This window comes from Cheilinus undulatus, linkage group 8, assembly GCF_018320785.1.
Source record: "Cheilinus undulatus linkage group 8, ASM1832078v1, whole genome shotgun sequence".
In the NCBI taxonomy this organism is placed as follows: Eukaryota; Metazoa; Chordata; class Actinopteri; order Labriformes; family Labridae; genus Cheilinus; species Cheilinus undulatus.
Window position 1 is genome coordinate 49,824,561 of NC_054872.1, and position 21,353 is coordinate 49,845,913.

The 21,353-nt window shown below is 40.7% G+C and overlaps 1 protein-coding gene across 11 annotated transcripts in view; it reads right to left on the reverse strand.

The window, feature by feature from the left end:
* mef2d (myocyte enhancer factor 2d) overlaps positions 1-21,353 on the reverse strand; it is a 209,523-nt gene that overhangs the window by 31,261 nt on the left and 156,909 nt on the right. For 8 of the 11 annotated variants that reach the window (XM_041792910.1, XM_041792907.1, XM_041792906.1 and 5 more), the window contains 3 exons: positions 20,487-20,543; positions 4,355-4,530; positions 4,037-4,066 (listed from right to left, as the gene is read on the reverse strand). In XM_041792910.1, the coding sequence (XP_041648844.1) occupies positions 4,037-4,066; positions 4,355-4,530; positions 20,487-20,543 (263 nt within the window). The remainder of the gene's footprint in view (positions 1-4,036; positions 4,067-4,354; positions 4,531-20,486; positions 20,544-21,353) is intronic. The other 3 variants (XM_041792903.1, XM_041792911.1, XM_041792905.1) reach the window with 2 other exon arrangements.

Genomic DNA, 21,353 nt, shown 5'->3' on the forward strand with positions numbered 1-21,353 from the left:
GTTATGTGGCGTCACGGTGGAAGGTGTTATGAGAGGCATGGCTGTGCTGGAGAATCATGCTGACAGGAACGCATGCATCGACAAGGCTGACAGAGGAGACACGAGCCGGCATGTTTGTGCTGAAAAGTGTGTAAATGTTTGCAGAGACGGAATGAGAGGAATGAGTACACAATGAGAGGTGTGTGTGTGTTTTTTCTTCTGTGTATTTATGCAGAGAGAAATGCATGAACACATGGCAGCATGCGTGTTTGTGTTTGTATGTGAAGGGTCAGCGTGTCGCCGCCGGCGTGTGCGTCTTTGCTGCAGGGCGGAGACGTCGTGATCGCTCTGCATCCTGATCCTGGGAGCATCGACACTCAGATGAAACCAAACATGCACATGCTGAGCAGCTTCACACAGCGCGAGTCAGCTGGTCGCTCAGGTTCCTTCAATATTCCTGCATGATCTGTTTGTGCTGCACAAATGTCACTCTAAGCCCTGCTCTTCCATTTTATTTATCACAGAGAACTGAATGTTTAGTTTCCCTGCTTGCCTCATGTCTTGAATGGACTCTTTGGTTGTAAAGTCATAAATGCATGATATTAAAATCTGAGGGGTTGATGGATGGTTTACTGTAGGTGAATTGCAATGCATTTCAGAGCTGGGCACACATCACTGCATTTATTTCTGCATACATTTTTAACTAAGATGTCATTTTGAAAAATAATTCCTGAACCTTTTAACTACTTGTAAATTTGTTTTTAGTAACGTCTTTATAATTTTTTAAATTCACCTGTTTCTTGAAAAACTAACCCTTAAGTTCACAGATAATGGCTACAAATATGAATAGTTTTTAATAACATTACATGTCCTAAAATTATTTTGAAATTCCCCTTGACAAGAAAGCTCAAATATCGCTGATTTTCAAGTCTCTGCATCGGCTACCTGTTTGTTAAAATTCATCTTCAGCTTTGTTTACTGGTTTTAAAAAAAACTTTTATGGTCTTGCTCCTTCTTACTCATCTAATTTTCTCACTTAACAATCCCTGCAGAGCCCTTCAGTCTTCAGGAAGTTATTTCTATTAGAGGCCAAAGTCTGAACAAAGACCTCAGGGTGGCACAAAATGTTCATGTTTTTAAAAACTCATGGTCGACTTTTTAACCCCGGCTTTTAACTAAATTTTATCGTCTTAGTCTAATTGATTTGTATATTTTACCTCAGAATATCATTTTAGTTGGTTATTTTTAGGTGTTATTGTATTTACAATACAAAGATACGGGGGTGCACAGATAGCCTAGCGGTCTGGGGCGCGACCCATGTGGGTTTGAGTCCTGCATGTGGGCCGTTGCTGCATGTCTCTCCTCACTCTCTCTCCCGTTTCTGACTCTGTCCACTGTCCTCGTCTATGTAATACGGGCATGAAAAGCCCCAAAATAAATCTAAAAGAAATAAAAAATAAAAAATACAAAGATACAGTTATTTAAGATTTCTTTCTTTATTTTTATTTATTTACTATTATTTATTTATTTATTTATTTATTTTATTTTATTTCTTTACTCTTTTATTTTTCATTTACTTTATTATATCTTATTTACTTTATTTCTTTACTCTTTTATTTTTTCCATTTATTTTATTTTATCTTATTTACTTTATTTTTTAAAATTTATTCACTCTTTTATTTTTCATACGTATAAGGGCGTTTTTTTGTACAGTATACATTCCTTGTGTATTTTGGTAATACATCGTCATTTATATCACAGGTCTTCTTGATTATAATATTATATTTTATATTTTTATACCTTTTAGTCTTTTATAGAGCAGACTCAAGAAGAAACACACAAAAACTCCAGCGTACCTGTACTGTCCTGTACCTGTGCAAATGGCAATAAACATCTGTTCTGTTCTGTTCTGTTCTGTTCTATTCTATTCTATTCTATTCTATTCTATTCTATTCTATTATGCTCTATTCGGTTCTGTTCAGTTCTAAGATGTTAATGATCTAAACATTTTTATTTTTTAGCAAATAATCTCAGAATTTCTTTAGTTAACTGCAAATCTTACCCTTTATGTTGCATTTTAATTTCCAACTATTTTGCGTCTTAAACTTTTTTGTGCATTGTGAATACTGTACTCTCTCAAACAAAGCGTAACTGACTTCCTGTTTGGATACAGATGTGTTTTTATTTTGAAAGAAAAGGAGGAAAGATTGAAGATTGTGACATGAATTTAACCACAAAAAAGGAACTTATTGTGGGTTAGGAAGGAAGTAAGGGACAGTAAAAAGGAAAATGTTTGATATCACATAGTTCAGATGAACTCTGACATCCGCTGAGCTTTCTGTAAGTTTTTAAAATGAAACGAGACGTTAAGGAGCAGTGGTGGATTATTTTACTTCACTGTGGCTGCAGGTATATATATATCAAACATCATAATGAAAAAATCAAAAATGCATTTGTCATGGGCCTCAATCATCTATAATGCATTAACTCTGGCAGTCCTGGTTTTATTGGCTCATTTTGGCATATCTTAATGAATTCTATTTAAATGTTTTGTCTTGTTTTAGCATTTTTAATGCAGTGATCTTTAAGTGGATTATGGTCTCATTTTTCTACTTTATTCCATTTTTTTTGGTCTTATTTGCTTTTTATCATTTTAGTTTTTGTCATATTGATTCCCCTATTTGATTAATTTATAGTTTCTTCATTCTAAATGAATAAATTTCAAATATCTTCTGCATTTCCTTATGATGAATCCCTGTAAGTCGGGCATGTTTTCCAACCCTGTGCAGGGATTGTTGGTAGTAAAGGTGGGGTCATATATACCGATGTACTCTTCTAACTGTTGGCTTGTATGTAAAGCACTTGGTGCTGCATTATTTCATTAGTTCTGGTATTTATGGGTATGACTACTTCGGTGTGAAGTCATGTGAAAGATGTCTCTACATGCACTGATGTGCCACTGATGTGCGTGTGCATTATACAACAATGAGAGTGTACTGGATTTTACCTCCAGTCCAGTTCTTGTCTGAGAAAGAAGAAGGATCCAAAGCTGCACTTTCAAGGTAAAACCGATCAAGAGCATACAGCCTGCTGAACTTTAGAAGGCCTGTCTCTTACTTGAGGGCTTTTATTGTGAAATGCTGCTTGACTGACATGAACTTTTGAAACCCAGCCAGCATGAAAACTGGTAAGATATAAAAACTCCTATTATTAAAAAGACTTGAATGGATCCATGGATCTTTACTGATGTAATGTTTGTATTAAAGTGGATCAGCAGGGCTGTTTATGTTGGAAGATTATAAAGAGAAATAACTACAAATTGACGTTTGTTTGTCGTCAGTCTGACGGATGAGTAGCTTGTGGCTGCTGTGTTGGATGGATCTTGAAATAATTTACATAGTTGGAATGAAAAGAGGCGTTGCTTTCTGGTGGTTTGTTACACCTGGAACAATAAACCACCTGCGCCTTAAGTAGGGCATCAGAACCCATCTGAAAAACTGGCCCAAAATAAATCACACCGGCACCACTGCTGCAGCGCATGCATATCCATACCTATGTTTGCACTGCACCAATCTGCCTTTCACTACACATTTATCTATATATTTCTATTTTGGTGCAATGCTTGCTTACATGTTAGTATGTATGCATGCATTGCACCAGCCTGTTTGTATACTATAACTCCTGTGTGGATCTGTGACTGTTTTACATTTATCTTTTTTTCATATTTGCACATTGTAGTATTGTTGTTCTGCCTCTTTATGTGTAACCTGCTGGGGGACTACAGATGTAAATTAGCAGTTTTGCTAAATCCAACATGTTTATTATAAATGCAATCAAACCCTTATAAATAAGCAAAGTTAAACTCTGATTATCTGAGCAACCAGCTGATTCGTGCATCGTCTGTGCACTGCTCTGAGTTCGCTGCGTGCTCCGACACTTCGCCTGCACCTGAGTTAACCTCTGACAGGATGCTGACGGCGGTCACACTCATGCTCAGTGAGATCACACAAAGCTCGACACCACAGCCAGGAGGTTAAGAATCTCAAAGTCTGTTCACCTCAGTCACCAACTCCAGCTCTTCGTCTGTCTGCACGCCGGGCAAAGGAGGAGGAGGACGAGGAAGGGGGAGTAAAAACACAGGACGGTTATGTTGCTGCAAAAGCTAACCTCTGCAAAATCTGATCAGACAGTCGACACGAATGTTCTACTCATGCAGGAGCATTACTGATGGCTTGGCTTCAAGTGTTTGAGCACTCCAAAGACAGAGAGTGCTGCACCAAAACATGAAAAGACTTTAAAGACTCTAAAACACTGACTTCATTAGACTCATTTCTGTTAAAGTGCTGGTCAAACTCTGTTTTTCTGCTCTCCTTACCAGCATGAGGCCCTTGCTGCTCTGCGAGGTGATGACCCTCAGGTCCGGCTTGCGGCTGTTGACCATCTGAGGACTGGGCGGAGGCGGAGACTTCGCCAGGACTACTTTCCCCAGGCTGTTGCCGTTGGATACGGAGAGGAGGCCCGGGGAGGCCCTGGCACTGATGTAGCCGTTAGCTGCAGAGACACAGAGAGAGAAAAGATTCATGGAGGGAGGATTGTGTTTGTCTGTTTACGTGTTTTAAGTGCGAGTATCCACCTGTGAGCTCCGTCTGAGCCCGGCTCTGTGTATTCAGTGTGTGTTTGTGTTTGTGTGCGCTCTCATTAGCGAGCTGGATCGCTTTGTGGCACCACATGCTCTTCTTCGTGTCTGCAGCTCAAACAGGGTTTTTTTGGCGGAGTAGCTCCTCAACTTCTAAACAGCATCTCTCCCCCTCTCTCCCTCTCCAGAAATGTTTTATTTCAACTCTTGTTCTTTTGTCTCGTCGCACAAATGTCCCTGGACTGATTCCATGTAACACTGCAAAAAATGCTGCCTTACTGAGGCAGTTTTGACTTTAATTTTGAGTCCTTAAAGCTTGTTTTTGCAACTCAAGACTGAGAAGATGGAGAAATCATTCCAGTATCACGATAAAAACAGCAAACTACCAATCAAGACAACAAGAACTGTAACTATGGTGTGTATTTATTTTCTACCTGAATAATTGCAGCTCTAAAACAAACTTTGTCCACGATAAAACATTACAGGCTTTTATTGAAGAAGCTGCATGGATGCTTAAGCTGCAGAGCCTCTTTCTGTCTTCAAAGGAGATGGTCTCAACCTTCAAGCATGTTTTGAAATAGAAGAGTATCTACAGAGAAGAAATAAGACTAATAGAGAGTTTTTCTTTGTCTTTTCAGACAAAGTTGGAAGAATTTAGAACAACCCAAAATGTCCTTGTAATAGGAGAGTGATTTTAGCAGTGTTAGGCTGGCAGTAATTCAATTTTTTCATAAAAAGAAGGAAATTCACATTTTTGGGGATGTTTTTCAGTTAATAAGCATTTCAGAGTAATTTGGGCCATGCAGGATTGATGCAAAATAAATTTAAATATATGATTTCATGGTACAGTTGTTTGCAGCTCAAGGGTTTAGAACAGGGGTTCTCAACGTTGGGGCCGGGACCCCATTGGGGGTCGCAGGACACTGAGAAGGGGTCTCCAGATGCCTTAAAAAACTAAGAACATTTTTGAATTACACTGTTGCCATTTTACACCAATGTTGCCAAATTTGAACCCTTTTTCATCACTTTTCCCACCAATTTTAACACATTTTTGCAACCTTAAACCCATTTTTTGTCCACTTTAAACCCTTTCGCCCACTTTTTCTCTGCCTGTTTTTGCCGCTTCGAAACCAAATCTTGCAACTCTCTGCCTATTTGGCTCCGTGGACACATCTCTACCACTATTAACCCCTCTGACCACTTTTTAAGCAACATTTCACAATTTGATATGTCCATTTTTACAAGTCTCTGCCTATTTCTGCCTCAGTTAACCCTTTTTTTCTGGCCAGTTTATATCCTTTTCCATCCCATTTCACCAAATTTCCACCAATTTTTGCCACTTTAATGCCATTTCAGCCACTTTCAAATACCCTTTTACCACTTAATACACCCATTTTTGATTAATTTTTGCCACTCTTATCTAATTTTTGGCACTTCTAACCCATTTCTGCTACTTTTAAAATCGAATTTCACCACCTTTCCCACAATTTTTTGCAATTATTAACCCATTTTAGCTATTTTTAATATATTTTAATTCTGTTTTGAACTGGATTTACATTTTTAAGAGGGCTACTTACTATATAAATTAACTAAAATTTGCTTCATTGATAAGAGTGGTTATCATTCAGGTTAAATATAAAATACCACAGCTAAACTTCACAGTGGACCATGATTTTGCTGGCCCCAGTTTGGCTGGGCCCCAGAAAGCTCTCCCATTTTTACCCTCTAATGGGCAGCCTTGTCTGCACATGACTATTCTTGAATGTGCATGGCTGTGTTCAACCACCTTCAGGTACAGTGGGGGTCCCTGGTCTCTGGCACCTTTATTTCAGGGGTCATGGGCTGAAAAGGTTGAGAACCCCTGGTTAGAAGAAGAGGAAAATCAGGCGTTTTCATTTCTGCACATATTCAGTGTAGTTTTTGGTCTTTTGCTGGGAATGAAAACACACATTTTCCCCAGATTTATCCTCCCGTAGAACATTCCTGTGAATGCACTAGAGCTTAGATAGGGCCAAAAATGTCCAGTCTGACCCTACCAAAGCCTGCACACCTAATCTCAAAGCCCAGGTCTGTCCTGTCCCACTCTTAAACTGTACTCATGGATTAAGGTTTTTGACTCCTTCAACTGAGAAACGGCTCCCCACGTCTCTCTATCAAGAGAATGCACAAATGTTAGACTGACGCATCTGGGCATCCCTACTTCTCAGGTTTTTCTTTCTCTTTCTGCTTATTTTCTTTCTCATGGGTGCATTCCAGCAACATGACAGAACGTCACAACTGTTGAACCCACCCTGATCTGAAGCTGTACGACTGGTCACATTCCTGACTTCAACACTGCAACGCAACAGTTCCTCTGCAAGAAGCAGCAACACCTGATACATGGCAGGCATGCATGGTTTGGCTGAGCCCTCACTGAAATTACTGCACACATAATCTTTGGCAAGAAAGCTGTCTTGGCAAAGTTCAAACACTAAAACGCCATATTTATTCGTAAGAACTCAGATCTTTGTTATCTAGTCTAAAAGTTTCCTCTTCTTTTCAAGCATTGCTGATTTTTTTTATCACCCAAACGGGGGTGGGGTAACGGGTTAGTGGACTCTGAGATTCATGCAGCCTGTTGAGCCGAGGTCAGAAAAAGGACTGGACTACAGCAGGGACTTTCCCATCATGCATGACAGCCTGTATTCCCCGTGGACGGACACAGTCAGGGTGTGTGTGTGTGTGATAGCAGATAGCTGTTCGCCATGTTGCCGCCTCCGGACGACAGCGGCATGTGACTCTGCTTCATCTCAGTCACACACACTCCTGGGAGCGATGAACACACACCCTAGAGACACAAAAACACACCAGCAGCCTATGAACACGACCTGACAACAACAACAACAACAACAAGTAGCTGTAACGGCTCAACAGGAGGCAGAGATGGAGGGAAGAAAGACGACAGCATAAAGAAAAGAACAGACAGAGAGACAGGGGGTGAAGGAGAGAAATGGTGGAGGAGGAGGGAGGGGTTTGAGGGAGTAGGAGTAAAGGGAGAAAAGCAGCAGGATGAAGGTGAAGTAGAGAAGAAAGAGGAGGTTTAGATGCTGTTCTGAGATGTTTTTGGGGTTATTTCAGTAAACTAAAGCTCTTTCACTCTGACTTTATCCAACATTTTTTCAGCAAGACCCCTAGTAAATCCTCAGCATCTGTGGTTGAGTCAAATATGATGTTTATATCTGGCACCCAGTGCTAAACATGCACATAGGCACTGATTCACGAAGGGTTTGCGCTGCTTTTACCACTGCTAAACTAACGCAAATGAGTGATAACAATAGCCTGTAATTAAAGCAAAGCAAATGCAAAGACTGAGAGCACGCAAAATGCTCTACAAAGCAGACAGAATCCTTGGTTCACGTTTGCATGCATGCTAATTACAGGATTCACAAAGGTGTATGCAGGGGAATCTTAACCCTTTATCTACTGAACTGGCGCCGGCGCTGTGTTTTATATGTCCAGAGTATTATTACCGTAACTCTGTTAAAGTTTGTCCGATCAGAAAAATTCCAATGGTGTTGGAAAGCTGAGAATTGTCTGCATGCGCACATATATGGTTCATTACGGTACTCGCAACCATATGACGTGGACATTCATAGCAAAACACCAGAAGTATCGTGAGACCGCTACACGGATTCTCAACACTGTAACTCCTCGAAAGTTATAGGTTATAATGTCCATGAAAATAATGATATTTGTTAAAGCAAATGTTTTAATTCATGAAAAAGTGTAATATATTTATAAGTATGTTTATCTTTGTACAAATACAGAATTTAAAACTGCTGTAAGGTGCCAGAAAATCTTGAATTTGACCTTGGAGAAGTTGTAGAAACCATGATTTTAAGGAATATTCTGAGATCCAGCAAATAAAAAATGACCCTTCTCTTTGCCAGGGACTCTCAAACTTTTTTAGCCTTCAACTCCCAGAATAAAGAGACCAAGGACCCAAACTGTACCTGAAGGTGAGAAATACGGCCATGTACAATCAAGATAGTCATGTGCAGAAAAGGTCGTTATAAGAGGGGATAAAGGGGAGAGCTTTCTGGGGCCCAGACAAACTGTGTGTCAGTAAAATCATGGTCCATTATAAAGTTCAGCTGTAATAACCTTTTATTCAGCCTGAATAATAACCACTCTTATCAAAGCAACAGATGTCGAATGTTTTTTTTCCATTTGTGCCATGGTAAAATGTAAATTTGTTTTCTTAAAGACAGAATTAAAAGGGAAAAAATGGCTTAAAAGAAGTAAAAGGGACAATAGTGGCAATGTTAGCTTGAAAGTGGCAAAAATAGGTGGAAGGGTGACAAAAGTGGGCAAACGCACAGTGAAATGTGGTTAAAATGGGCATAGAAAGTGGTGTAAAGGGGTTATTAGTGGCAAAAATTGGTCAACAGAGGCAACACTTGGCAGAAAGTGGCAAGAATTGGGCAGAAAATGTGGTGAAATTGGATTAAGAAGTGTCTGAAATGGGATTAAAGCAGCAAAAATGTATTGAAAAAGTCAAAAATTGTGAATAAAATGTAATGAAAACAGGTAACAATGTGGCAAAACTGGTGGCAAGTGGCAGAAATAAGTAAAATTGGCAAAAGTGGGCAAAAACAGGGAAGTGTGGTAAAATGGGATTAAGAGTTGTAAGAAGGGATTAATAGTGGCAATAATGGGTCAATAGAGGGGGAAACGATAGGTGGATAGTGGCAAAAATTGGTCTAAAAGCAGCAGAAATGGCAGAAAAAGAGGCAGAAATGGGCAGAAAATGTGTTGAAATTGGAGTTAGAAGTGGCAGAAATGGGATTGAAGTGGTAAAAATGTGTTGAAAGTGTCAAAATTGACAGGAAAAAAGTAATGAAAACAGGTTTAAAAGATCTAAATATGGCACAAATTGTGCAAAAGGGTGAAAAGTAGCATGGCATAAAGTCATCTTGAAAATCTAAATCCCTCTTCTTAAAAACTGTATTACAATGGGCTAGAAGTGGCAGAAATGGGTTACACTGGTGAGAGTGGGCAAACGCATAGTGAAATGTGGTTAACATTGACAAAAATGGGATTAAAAGGGGACAAGAGTGGCAATAATGGGTTAATAAAGGCAACAATAGGCAGAGAGTAGCAAGAATAGGTTTAGAAGTGGCAAAAGTGGCAGAAAAAGTGGTGCAGAGTGTTTAAAAAATGGCATAAAAGTGGAAAAATGGTGGAGAAATTAGAGTTAGAAGTGATAGAAATGGGATGCAAGTGGTAAAAATATGTTAAAAGTGTCAAATTGGCAGAAAATAGTCATGAAAAAGGTAAAAATGTTCACAAATCATGCAAAACAATGAAAAGTAGCAAATAGTAGCAAAATTGGGTGGGAAAAGTGGTTAAAAAGTGTCACAACTAAATACTTTTAACACCACAACCCTGAAATAGTTTGAAACACTTTTCAGCTCCAACGTGAAGTAACTGTTAGCCAGGACGCTAGCACCAATGCTACTGATCCAACACACATGCACTGATATCAATAAATCACAACACAATAATCAGCTCACTTTAACCAATCAGCTGGATTTGTCCTCCTTCTTTGATCATGTGAATCATTTGCACTGATTTAATGTCATTGATGACCATCTTTTATGTGTGTTCACTTCAGTCTCCTCTGTTTAGTTATATTTGGGCCAAAAAGCATTACTGCTTTAACAAAAGTCAGTCTTGCATTCATGTTTGAAAGATTTTCCATCTCAGCAAGAATGAATCAAACCAGACTGGTGCAAAAATTAACACTAAATAAGCGTCATCATCACATGAATGTATTATTAGAACAAATCCAGCAAAAAGAAATATGACTTCTGCCTGCACTCCCAGGTGTCTGTTCCTCCGGCCATATTAATATAAAGTCTGTGGGTCTGACTCTAGTGGTTGAATAAAACTGAAAGTGTTAGAGAAGTAATAAATACAGTGACATTTCCCAGCATGCATCTGATCCTCATGATCCCCTGCATTCATCCAGTGTTCATCAAGTGTTTCTGGAAGGTCCTGCACCCCTCCGTGTGTGTGTTTGTGCGTGTGTTGGGTTAAGTTCACTGAGCAGAAGCGTGCGTCACTGACTGATGGGAACCTGCTGTTCCTGTCGTCGTGTTTGTGGGTAAAGAAGTGGGTGGTGGCTTTTAGCGACCCTGAGTTATGAGAGTTAGAACACAGAGAAACACACAGAGCGGGGAATTATTTGTGTTTGTGCGTGTGACTGTACGGGGATTTGTTGTTGGCCTCAGGGCACCTGAGAGACCAGGATTCAGACACAGCCTGGAGTCCTGGCAGCGCTGTGAGTCTGTCTGTGTTTACACTACAGTGTGCTAGATTCACGGGAAATCACAAGGCTGATTTTTCAAGCATTGTTGTGTTTACATCTTCACCGAAGACAGTTCAACTAAAACCCAGATGAATTTTTGTTGAAACCAGAAATGCCGTTTTAGAGAAGCACTAATGAAAAGAGAGAAAGCTGGAGTAACACAACATGGATATAATTTAAGGATGTAGGTGAAAATTAACCTTCGTGAACAGAGGAGTTTCATCAGGGTAGGGGGAGTCAGGGCTCTGGAAAGCATCCATAGTGCAGTTAAGCCTGTTATACCTTCAGGAAGTGCACCCTGGAGGGTATTTATCATGCTTTTTCACAGGTGGGACAACCTAGAGGGCATTAAACCATGTCTTGACCTGTGGTGGGACAACCTAGAGGGCAATAAACCATGTTTTGACCTGTTGTGGGACAACCTAGAGGGCACTAAACCATGTCTTGACCTGTTGTGGGACAACCTAGAGGGCACTAAACCATGTCTTGACCTGTTGTGGGACAACCTAGAGGGCACTAAACCATGTCTTGACCTGTTGTGGGACAACCTAGAGGGCACTAAACCATGTTTTGTCCACTGGTGGGACAATCTAGAGGGCGCCATGCGTTCTCCACTGGAAGGGCACCTTTAAGGGTGCTTTAAAATGTTTTTGCCCACTGGAATGCACCCGTAGGGAAGCTGACCCATTTTACCTAAGGGAAGTGCACCGTAGAGGGCATTTAACCATGTCTGGTCCACTTAAAGGGCACCTTTAAGCATGCTTTAGAGAAATTCGCCCACTGGAATGCACCCCTAAAGGAGTTTACCCCATTTTATGTCTGGGAATGGCACCCTAGAGGCTTTTCATCATGTTTTGCCCATTGATGGGGCATTCCAGAGGGTACTTTATCATTTTGTCCACTAAGAGGACAATCTCAAGGGTAACAAATTATACCCAGTGGAAGGCATCCTAGAGGGCATTTCAGCACATTATGCCTACTTGTTGGGCACTGTGGTGGTCATTTAAACATGTTTTGTCCATTGGAAGGCCCTTTATGAAGTTTTATCCTTTGGTAAGGCCACGTTGAAGGGCATTTTAGAACACTTTGCCCAGTAGAAGGCATTCTTGAGGGCACTTTATCATGTTTTGTCCACTGGTGGGGCAACCTAGAGCCCCCCTTCCCCAAGTCAATCAAAGGACTTTCATATTCAAGGCCCTTGCACACCGAACTAGTATTTTCATGTGAATAATTTGTATGAAAAATTAATTTTTCGAGCATGTAGCAAGCCAATGCAAGCTTTCACACCAGTAATAAAATTTTGCAGAGCAAAATTACGGCTGATATTTTACCGTGGTCACATCTGACCAGTCAAAACACACATTGCCAGGTTTTAAAAAGCAGCTACCTCCGGTCCTGAAAAATGAAGCCGATGCAAAAGTGCAAAAAATTGCAATACGATGAGTGTCCACTTGAGGCTCAATCTTTCAGCCCACTGAAATTACTCCTCTGACCGGTCCGAAACACAAACAGGTGAGCCAATCAGAGACCAGCCTCACAGTGAACCTCAACTGTACCCTTAATATCATCAATAAGAATGAATAAAAATGCAATCCCTCCTCCTAGAAAACCAGCTGATCAGATCATTGACTCCAAGCATTGTTCCTGGTGTTTTGATCTGGTCTCACCATGAGGCGGCTGTATCTGACGATGTGTGCATGTGTTTAAATTCACCCTGACGCTACCATGAAGCCACTCCTATTTCAGTGATGGTGAGTCACAGAGACATGTGGATCTGTCTATGATATTGTTTACTTTTTACACATGTGGCTTGTTTATATGTGCTTTTTGTAGCCTTTACATGTGTTTATTCTCTCTGAGTATCTTCAGAGTGCATATGCGAGTGTGTGATGTCTCCTATTACACCAGGCCGGGCGTGGGAATGTGAGGAATGTCGAGTGACGTCAATGGTGACATTCCCGGAGCCCCGAGTCCCAGGACAACAGCTGTGAACGACGAATCCGAGAGAGGGAGAAGGAGGAAAAATGTGGATGAGGAAGGAGATGGGACGTGAGGAGAAGAATGAAACAAAATAACGGGAAAAAAAAGCGACTGAAGAGAAGAGAGGAGAGGAGGATATGTAAGAGAAGAGCTATAAAAGCGCTAAAGACAGAGAGGAGGAGGAGCAGCTGGATCAGGTCACCAGAGCTGATTGTATGGATGAAGACGGCCATGTTTTAATGAGGCGTGACTTAGTTACAGCAAGCTACACATGAACTTTGTGCAGTAAATCAAAAGAGTCACCTATGTAAGGAAAAATCACATAAACAAGGTCTAAATCCAGAGAAAATCACTAAACGAAGTCAGTATAAATCTGATTTTCACTGAATGGCTGTGCAATAATGCTCAAACAGATGGACAACCAAACATTAATCTACACTATATTGCCAAAAGTATTAACTCAACCATCCAAATAATTGAAATCAGGTGTTCTAATCACTTCTATGGACACAGGTGTTTGAAATCAAGCACCTAGGCATGCAGACTGTTTCTACAAACATTTGTGAAAGAATGGGTCGCTCTCAGGAGCTCAGTGAATTCCAGCATGGTACTGTGATAGGATGCCACCTGTGCAACAAGTCCAGTGGTGAAATTTCCTGCCTCCTAAATATTCCACACTCAACTGTCAGTGGTATTATAACAACGTGGACGTCATTGGGAACGACAGCAACTCAGCCACCAAGTGGTAGGCCACCTAAAATGACGGAGTGGGGTCAGAGGATGCTGAGGCACATAGAGCACAGAGGTTGCCAACTTTCTGCAGAGTCAATGGCTACAGAACTCCTTCATGTGGCCTTCAGATTAGCTCAAGAACAGTACATAGAGAGCTTCATGGAATGGGTTTCCATGGCTGGCAGCTGCATCCAAGCCATACATCACCAAGTGCAATGCAAAGCGTGGGATGCAGTGGTGTAAAGCATGCCACACTGGAGTCTAGAGCAGTGGAGATGCGTTCTCTGGAGTGACCAATTGCGCTTCTCCATCTGGCAATCTGATGGATGAGTCTGGGTTTGGCAGATGCCAGGAGAACGGTACTTGTCTGACTGCATTGTGCCAAGTGTAAAGTTTGGTGGAGGGGGGATTATGGTGTGGGCTTGTTTTTCAGGAGCTGGGCTTGGCCCCTTAGTTCCAGTGAAAGGAACTCTGAATGCTTCAGCATACCAAGAGATTTTGGACAATTCCATGCTCCCAACTTTGTGGGAACAGTTTGGGGATGACCCCTTCCAGTTCCAACATGACTGTGCACCAGTGCAGAAAGCAAGGTCCATAAAGACATGGATGAGAGAGTTTGGTGTGGATCAACTTGACTGGCCTGCACAGAGTCCTGACCTCAACCCAACAGAACACCTTTGGGATGAATTAGAGCGGAGACTGAGAGCCAGGCCTTCCTGTCTAACATCAGTGTGTGACCTCACAAATGCGCTTCTGGAGGAATGGTCAAAAATTCCCATAAACACACTCCTTAAACCTCGTGGAAAGCCTTCCCAGCAGAGTTGAAGCTGTTATAGCTGCAAAGGGTGGACCGACGTCATATTAAACCCTCTGGATTAGAATGGGATGTCACTTAAGTTCATATGCGAGTCAAGGCAGGTGAGCGAATACTTTTGGCAATTTAGTGTATTTCCCAAGCTTATGTCAAAGAGTGTCTTAGTCTCATTTTTTTTGCGTAGAACAGTTTGTTCCATCTCATGTTTAAAACTACCTGTGATAGTTGATACAGTCTTTATATTAAGATGGATGAAAACAGCAGTCTGTGAGTGAAGCCAAAATTTTTAGAGCACCCCCTACTAACTGGCTCTAGTATAGGTCATGATTTTAGCCTCCTCAAAGTTAACAGATGGTGCCTGAAGCATGTTACGATGCTAACATTTACATTAAATAAATGCTCTATTGTATTTCATTTTGTTTTAAAGTTTAGCTTTCATGTTTTTATGTCCAAGTGTCCATTTACTGCAGTTTTGCTTTAATCTGATTTAATCAATTGTAGACATCAACCATGGTCAATATAATCTGGATTTTGGGATGAAAAAATAAACGCAAAAAAACCCCTTTAATGTCAAAGTAAAACCACATTTCTACAAAGTAATTTCAATGAAATAAAAATATGTGATATTAAATAAGTGCCTGCATAAACATTCACCCCCTTTAAAGTGACTGATCTAAATCTACAGAGGGCCAGCCAACTGGGGCTAGTAGTCTCACAATTAGTGAAATAGGGATCATCTGAGTGCAGTCAATGTGTCTCAAGACACCTGTGTCTAAAATCATCAGTATTCCTTGCTACCATTACACTGTAAGGACAAAAGAACACTCCAAGCAACTAAAGAAAAAGATTATTGAAAAGTATAAGTTGGGGGATGGATACAAAAAATTCCAAGACTCCGAGCATTCCCCAGAGTTCAGTTAAATCCATCAAGAAGAAATGAAGGAATATGGCACATGTGTAAATCTGCCTACATCAGACCGTCCTCACAAACTGAGTGGGCGTGCAAGAAGGAGACTAGTGAGAGAGGACACCAAGACACCTATGACTACTCTGAAGGAGTTCCAAGGTTCAGCAGCTGAGATGGGAGAGACTCTGCAGACAACAACTGTTGGCCGGGTTCTTCACCAGTCACAGCTTTATGGGAGAGTGGCAAAGAGAAAGACACTGTTGAAGAAAACTCAGATTCAATCTGGACTAGAGTTCACTGAAAGACATGTGGGAGACTCCATGGTCAAGAGGAAGAAAGTTCTTTGGTCTGATGAGACCACAAACACACCATCCCCAGAGTGAAGCACGGTGGTGGCAGCATCATGCTGTGGGGATGCTTCTCAGCAGCCGGCCCTGGAAGGCTTGTAAAGGTGGAGGGTGAAATGAAAGCGGTTAAGTATAGCTAAATCCTGGAGGATATTCTTATTCAATGACCCAAAGCATACAGCACTGATCATCAATTGGCAGCCTGGGGGCCAAATCAGACCCCCCAAAGCTTCCTGTCTGGCCCCCAGAAGATCTTTAAATTCAGAAGAGCAGGAAAAGAAAATGTTGTGGTCATAAGAGTATCTTTGGCTTTAAATGTCTGCAGCTGTTAAATCCACCCCAAAAGAAAAAAATATTCAAATAGTTTTAGAATGATTTCACATTTGATCTGTTTTTAAAGAAATTCACTTTTCAGCCATTATTAGTAGATATTAAAAAAATGTGTTAAAACTGGCAAAAATGGGCAGATAAAGTGGCGAAGGGGTTAGAGAGTGGCAAAGATGGGTGATAAGCATCCAATAGGGTTGTGGAGAGGCACAAAGGGACAAAAACTTGTAGGAAAACTGGTGAAAAGAGGTTAACATTTGGCAAAACATTAGTATAAAAGGAAAAAAGGGCAAGAAGTATATCAAAAATGGGTTAAAAGTGGCAAAAATGGTGAAAAAGTAATGAAAAGTGGCCATAATAGACAAAAAGAGGCAAAATGGAGAGAGGAGGGATAAGACAAGCAAGAAAAGTGGTTTAAAGAAGTTAAAAAGTGGCAAAAATTGGGCTAAAGAGGCAAAAAAGTGGGTTAAAAGTGGCAAAATGGTGCAAAAATAGCCAATGGCAAAGCAGTGAAAAGGCAACAAAGTGGGTTAAAAAGTGTTAAAAAGTGGCAGACATGGGTTAAAAATGGCACAAAATGTTGCAGAAATGGCAGAATGAAGCAGTGAAGTAGTGAAAAGTGTAAAACATGAGTTCATTTTGGTACCATATCATAATTATGAGGGCCCATTCTCTGGGATTTTCAGGAGCCCAGTCAATTCTGTGGGCATGCCTGTCTCCTTGTGGTCTACGGCAATAATATTGGGATAGATCTCACTGGTAATGCCCAAAAATGTCCTGCATTTTTAAAGAAAATACAAATACCAATAAAATAATATGTTAACCAGAACAAAATATTGGTTTAATTTTTCTTTATTTGGAAGTCTGGCCCCCAGAGACTCTGTCAAGACTAAATCTGGCCCTTGTGAAAATGGACTTGACAGAGAAAGCTACACAGAAATGTCCACAAGACATTAGGGTGAATGTTCTGGAGTGGCCGAGTCAAAGACCAGACCTCGATTCACTAGAGAATTTATGGCTGGACTAGTAAGGTGCTGTTCACACCTGATCCTGATGCAACCTGGCAGAGCTTGAGAAGGTTTGCAAAGAAGAACAGAGTCAAATGCAGTGTCTAGATGTGCACAAATAACTGAGACCCATCCACACAGACTCAGTGCTGTGATTGCAATACAGAGTTTTTTAAAGCATGGTGTCTGTGTGCAAAGCAGAAAAGTATTAAAATTGTCACCTAATACTGTCAATTATAAATAATACTCATGAAAAATGTCAAAATATGACAAGGTTATTAAATGAGGGGGTTTTATAACTACTTACTGATTAATTAAAGGAAAAATTAGCTGTAGTAAAAAGGAAAATAACTTGTCAAATTATCATTAAAATCAGAATAATATGGCCTTTATAGACTTAGTATTGACAGAAAATGTAGCATACACCCATGATGTATTTGAAGAGCTACATAAAACCTTGTACTTTAGTATTTAAACTTAATATTCTGCTGTTCCAAGAGAAGTAATTTCATCTTTCAGCAGCGGTCGTGTATCGATCGAGGCTAACTTTTAAGAGCAGCGTGTATATAAACTCCTTCATTAAAAGCCCTGAAACACTGATATCAATACTGCAGTTCTTCTTTGGCACATTCCTCTCATACAGTGCAGAGAACTTAATGTAAATGTATTGATTTCTTTTGGCCCACCTTACTCTGAGACGATACCTTGACTGAGTGAATATAGAGAGGAAAAAACGCCAGCTTCTCTCTGTTTCTATCAGCGGGCGCTGGCTGCTCTATCTGTCCCTGCTAATGGGATTTAAGGGGGGGGAGCTCTGGCCAGTGTCAAAGTCACCTCTGAGGAGAGCCCGGTGCCAAGACGAGGGACAGTTGGATGAGAGGGTGGGAGGGGGTGGAGGATAATTCCAGAGAGAAGACGAGGGGGAACAGCTGAGAGAGACAGCATGGACTGGGGGAGGGAGGGGTGCAGAGAGAGAGGGGGGGAGGAAAGAGTGGCGATGAATGGGATGGCTGTCGTACCGTAATTACTGTAAAACTTGAGCATTGCTGATTTGGACAAAATTCAAGATAAACCCATATTTTGCTCACATTAGAACATAAACAACACATCAGATGTTGAAACTGAAACATTTTACCATTTTAGGAAAAAAATACGAGCTTGTTTTGTATTTTATGGCAGCAATACATCTCAAAAAAGTTGGGACAGGGCCATGTTTACAACTGTGTAGCATCTCTTCTTCTTTGAGCATCAGTCTGTAAACGTCTGGGAAGTGAGGAGACCAGTTGACGGAGTTTTGGGAGAGGAATGTTGTCCCATTCCTGTCTGATTGTCTGTATTTTTCCTTTTCTGACGCTCCAAATGTTTTCTATTGGTCTGGACTGCAGGCAGGCAAGTTCAGGACCTGGGCTATTCTCCCGTGAAGCCATGCTGTTGTGATGGATGTGGTATGTGGTTTAGCATGGTCTTGCTGAAATAGTCAAGGCCTTCCCTGACACAGAGGTTGTCTGGATGGGAGCATGTGTTGCTCTAAAACCTCTCTCTTCTTTTCAGCATTGATAGTTCCTTTCCAGATGTTAGAGCTGCCCACGCCATAGGCACTAATGCAACCCCATACCATCAGAGATGCAGGCTTTAGAGCTGAGCCAGGAGAACAAGCTGGATGCTCCCTCTCCTCTTTAGTCAGCAGGACACGCCGTCTGTGGTTTCACCTGACCACAGAACAGTTTTCCATGTTTCCTCAGTCCATTTTAAATGAGCTTTGGCCCAGAGAAGGCAGCCACATTTCTGGCTTTAACTGTCATTTGTGGATGGCACGGCCAACTGTGTTGAGAGACAATGATTTCTGGAAGTGTTCCTGAGCCCATGCAGTGATTTCAGTCCAGAATCATGTCTGTTTTAAAGGCAGTGTCGCCTGAGGGCCTTGTCCCTTGCTCACAGAGGTTTCTCCAGATTCTCTGAATCTCTTGATGATATTATGGACTGTAGATGGTGGGATAATCGAAGTTGTTGAGTAACATTTTTCGGAAATTGTTCCACAATTTTTAGGCGCACTTTTACTCAGAATGGTGAACCTCTGCCCATCTTTACTTCTGAGAGACTCTGCCTCTCTAAAATGCTCCTTTTATACCCAGTTATGCTCCTTACCTGTAGCCAACTAGCTTAATCAGTTAGGAAATGCTCCTCCAGCTGTTTTTCATTAGTACCACTTACTTTTTTAGCCTTTTGTTGCCCTGTCCCTACTTTTTTTTTCTTTTGGCAGGCTTTTAAATTTTACTGGTGATTTTTGCAAGACATTCTGTCCATTTTGCGATAAAACTGTGAAGACCATAGAATGGCCTCCCACAAAATTACATCAGTTTTCAGTGAACAGTTGTCCAAAAAGAGACCTTATTTGGAAATTCGGGTAAAGCTGGTTGACTTCCTGTTGGGATTTTGGCATAGGTCCAAGAGGCTTTTTTGTAGCTCTGATACTGATCCATATGTACACCAAAAATCATAGGCGTAGGAAAAATGGTGTATGGGATATGTACAGATATTAATGCATGGAGGCAAATTACCCATTTGGGATAGTTCCTGTCCCTACTTTTTTGAGATGTGTCACTGCCATCCATTCAAATTAGCATATAATTTTTATGAAATGTCTCACTTTTACATCTGATATGTGTGAGTATAATGAGTAAATATCTGTTTATTAAATTTAAAAATGACTGAATTCTTTTTTTTTTTAATTTACACATTACATAGTGTCCCAACTTTTTTGGAATTTGAGTTATAAAATATGAGTAAAGGTTTTAAAAATGTCAAGAAAAGAAAAACTCCAAGGAGATTTTTTAGTTGATTTAACTTGACTGAAATTCAGGTTTTAAATTGCTTTTATCTAAGTCTGAAAGGAAATCAACGCCAAGCACGTAAATTAGTTGGGAACCGAATGTTGGCCTGATTTCAGACATGTGTAGCAGCTGTCAGACTCCAGACCGGGTCAGTTAAAATGTCACATTTCAAACATACTGAACTCAAATCTGGTCTAAAAGTCACGTTTCTGGAAAAGACAACAACACAGAGACCAGCAGAGGAGCTGCAGCAGAGTTTCCTTATTGTTCTGTTTTTCAAACCCTCTCCTCTCTCTCCAATCTGAAATCGCCTCTGTTCTCTGCACCGATCACCAGCTTCTCGTTCTGCGACCTTCAGCTGTCGACCACCAACAGCTGTTTTCCTGCTTCTGTGAGCGCGTCTGTGTTTGGAACGTGACCGCCTGTTGCTACACAGAATATTCTACATCGCTCTGTCTGTGACTCACATTCTAAACTAGTTTCCCTTTTAGAGACAGAAACACGATCGCAGGAGGACTTTTTCTAAGACGGTACTAAAAAACAAGAGAAAATTTTTAAAAAATGAAGCACTTACGGACTGGACTCGGGCACGCTCCGTTTGAATTCCCCAGATCTCCTCCTAACAGAGCACCTACCACACAAAAACAGAAGAAAACCAAGAAATAAATCATCACAAGCATCGTCTCATTTCACACTGTTAATTGAAGCAGCGCTGATCTAAAACACCACACATGCTTTTTTTGGAAAATGTAATTAAAATATAATAAATTAAATAAAACAAGTGCTTCTGCTGTCGACACCCACTTCACTCAATGAAGGAGCTTAATTGGTTTCAATTCTGTGAAACTATTAATTTATAAGAGCCTCTTCACCAGATCTCAATGGTACTTCAGTCAAAGCGGGACGAGAGGGGGATCAGCAGACTTGTTTTATATCAAAAAAAGAGGTCAGACTGGTATCTGAAAATAAACAGTTCACATTTATTCCACTGCCAACTGCAAATCTGATATCAAGCAGTCATTTCCCACCCTTTCTCTCCTTAGAGCCCTCACCAAACAAAAGCCATGCCCCCCAGGGACCACAGCAAAAAGGACTCATGCACTGCTGTCCAAATCTCAAATAAAATCTTATTGAAAATTTCCCAATAAAAACAGCTTAATGACACCTGCTTCTAGCAAACAACTTTAGAGTAAACCGGCTTTTCTTGGTGATTTCTGGCATTGTTGGGGCAGCCAAAATTCATTAGATTCAATGAAGAATTACCAGGAAGTTTCAGATCATGACCAAAGCCTCTAAAGTTTTGACGATACTCGAGCCCCCCTGAAAAGGAATTTCCTTTCCAAAACCCCCAAAAATTCCATAATGACAAAAAATGTCTTTGAAATACTAAGACATATTTTTAAAGTAACCAAATATTTCTTTAGATAGTACTCAAATCTTT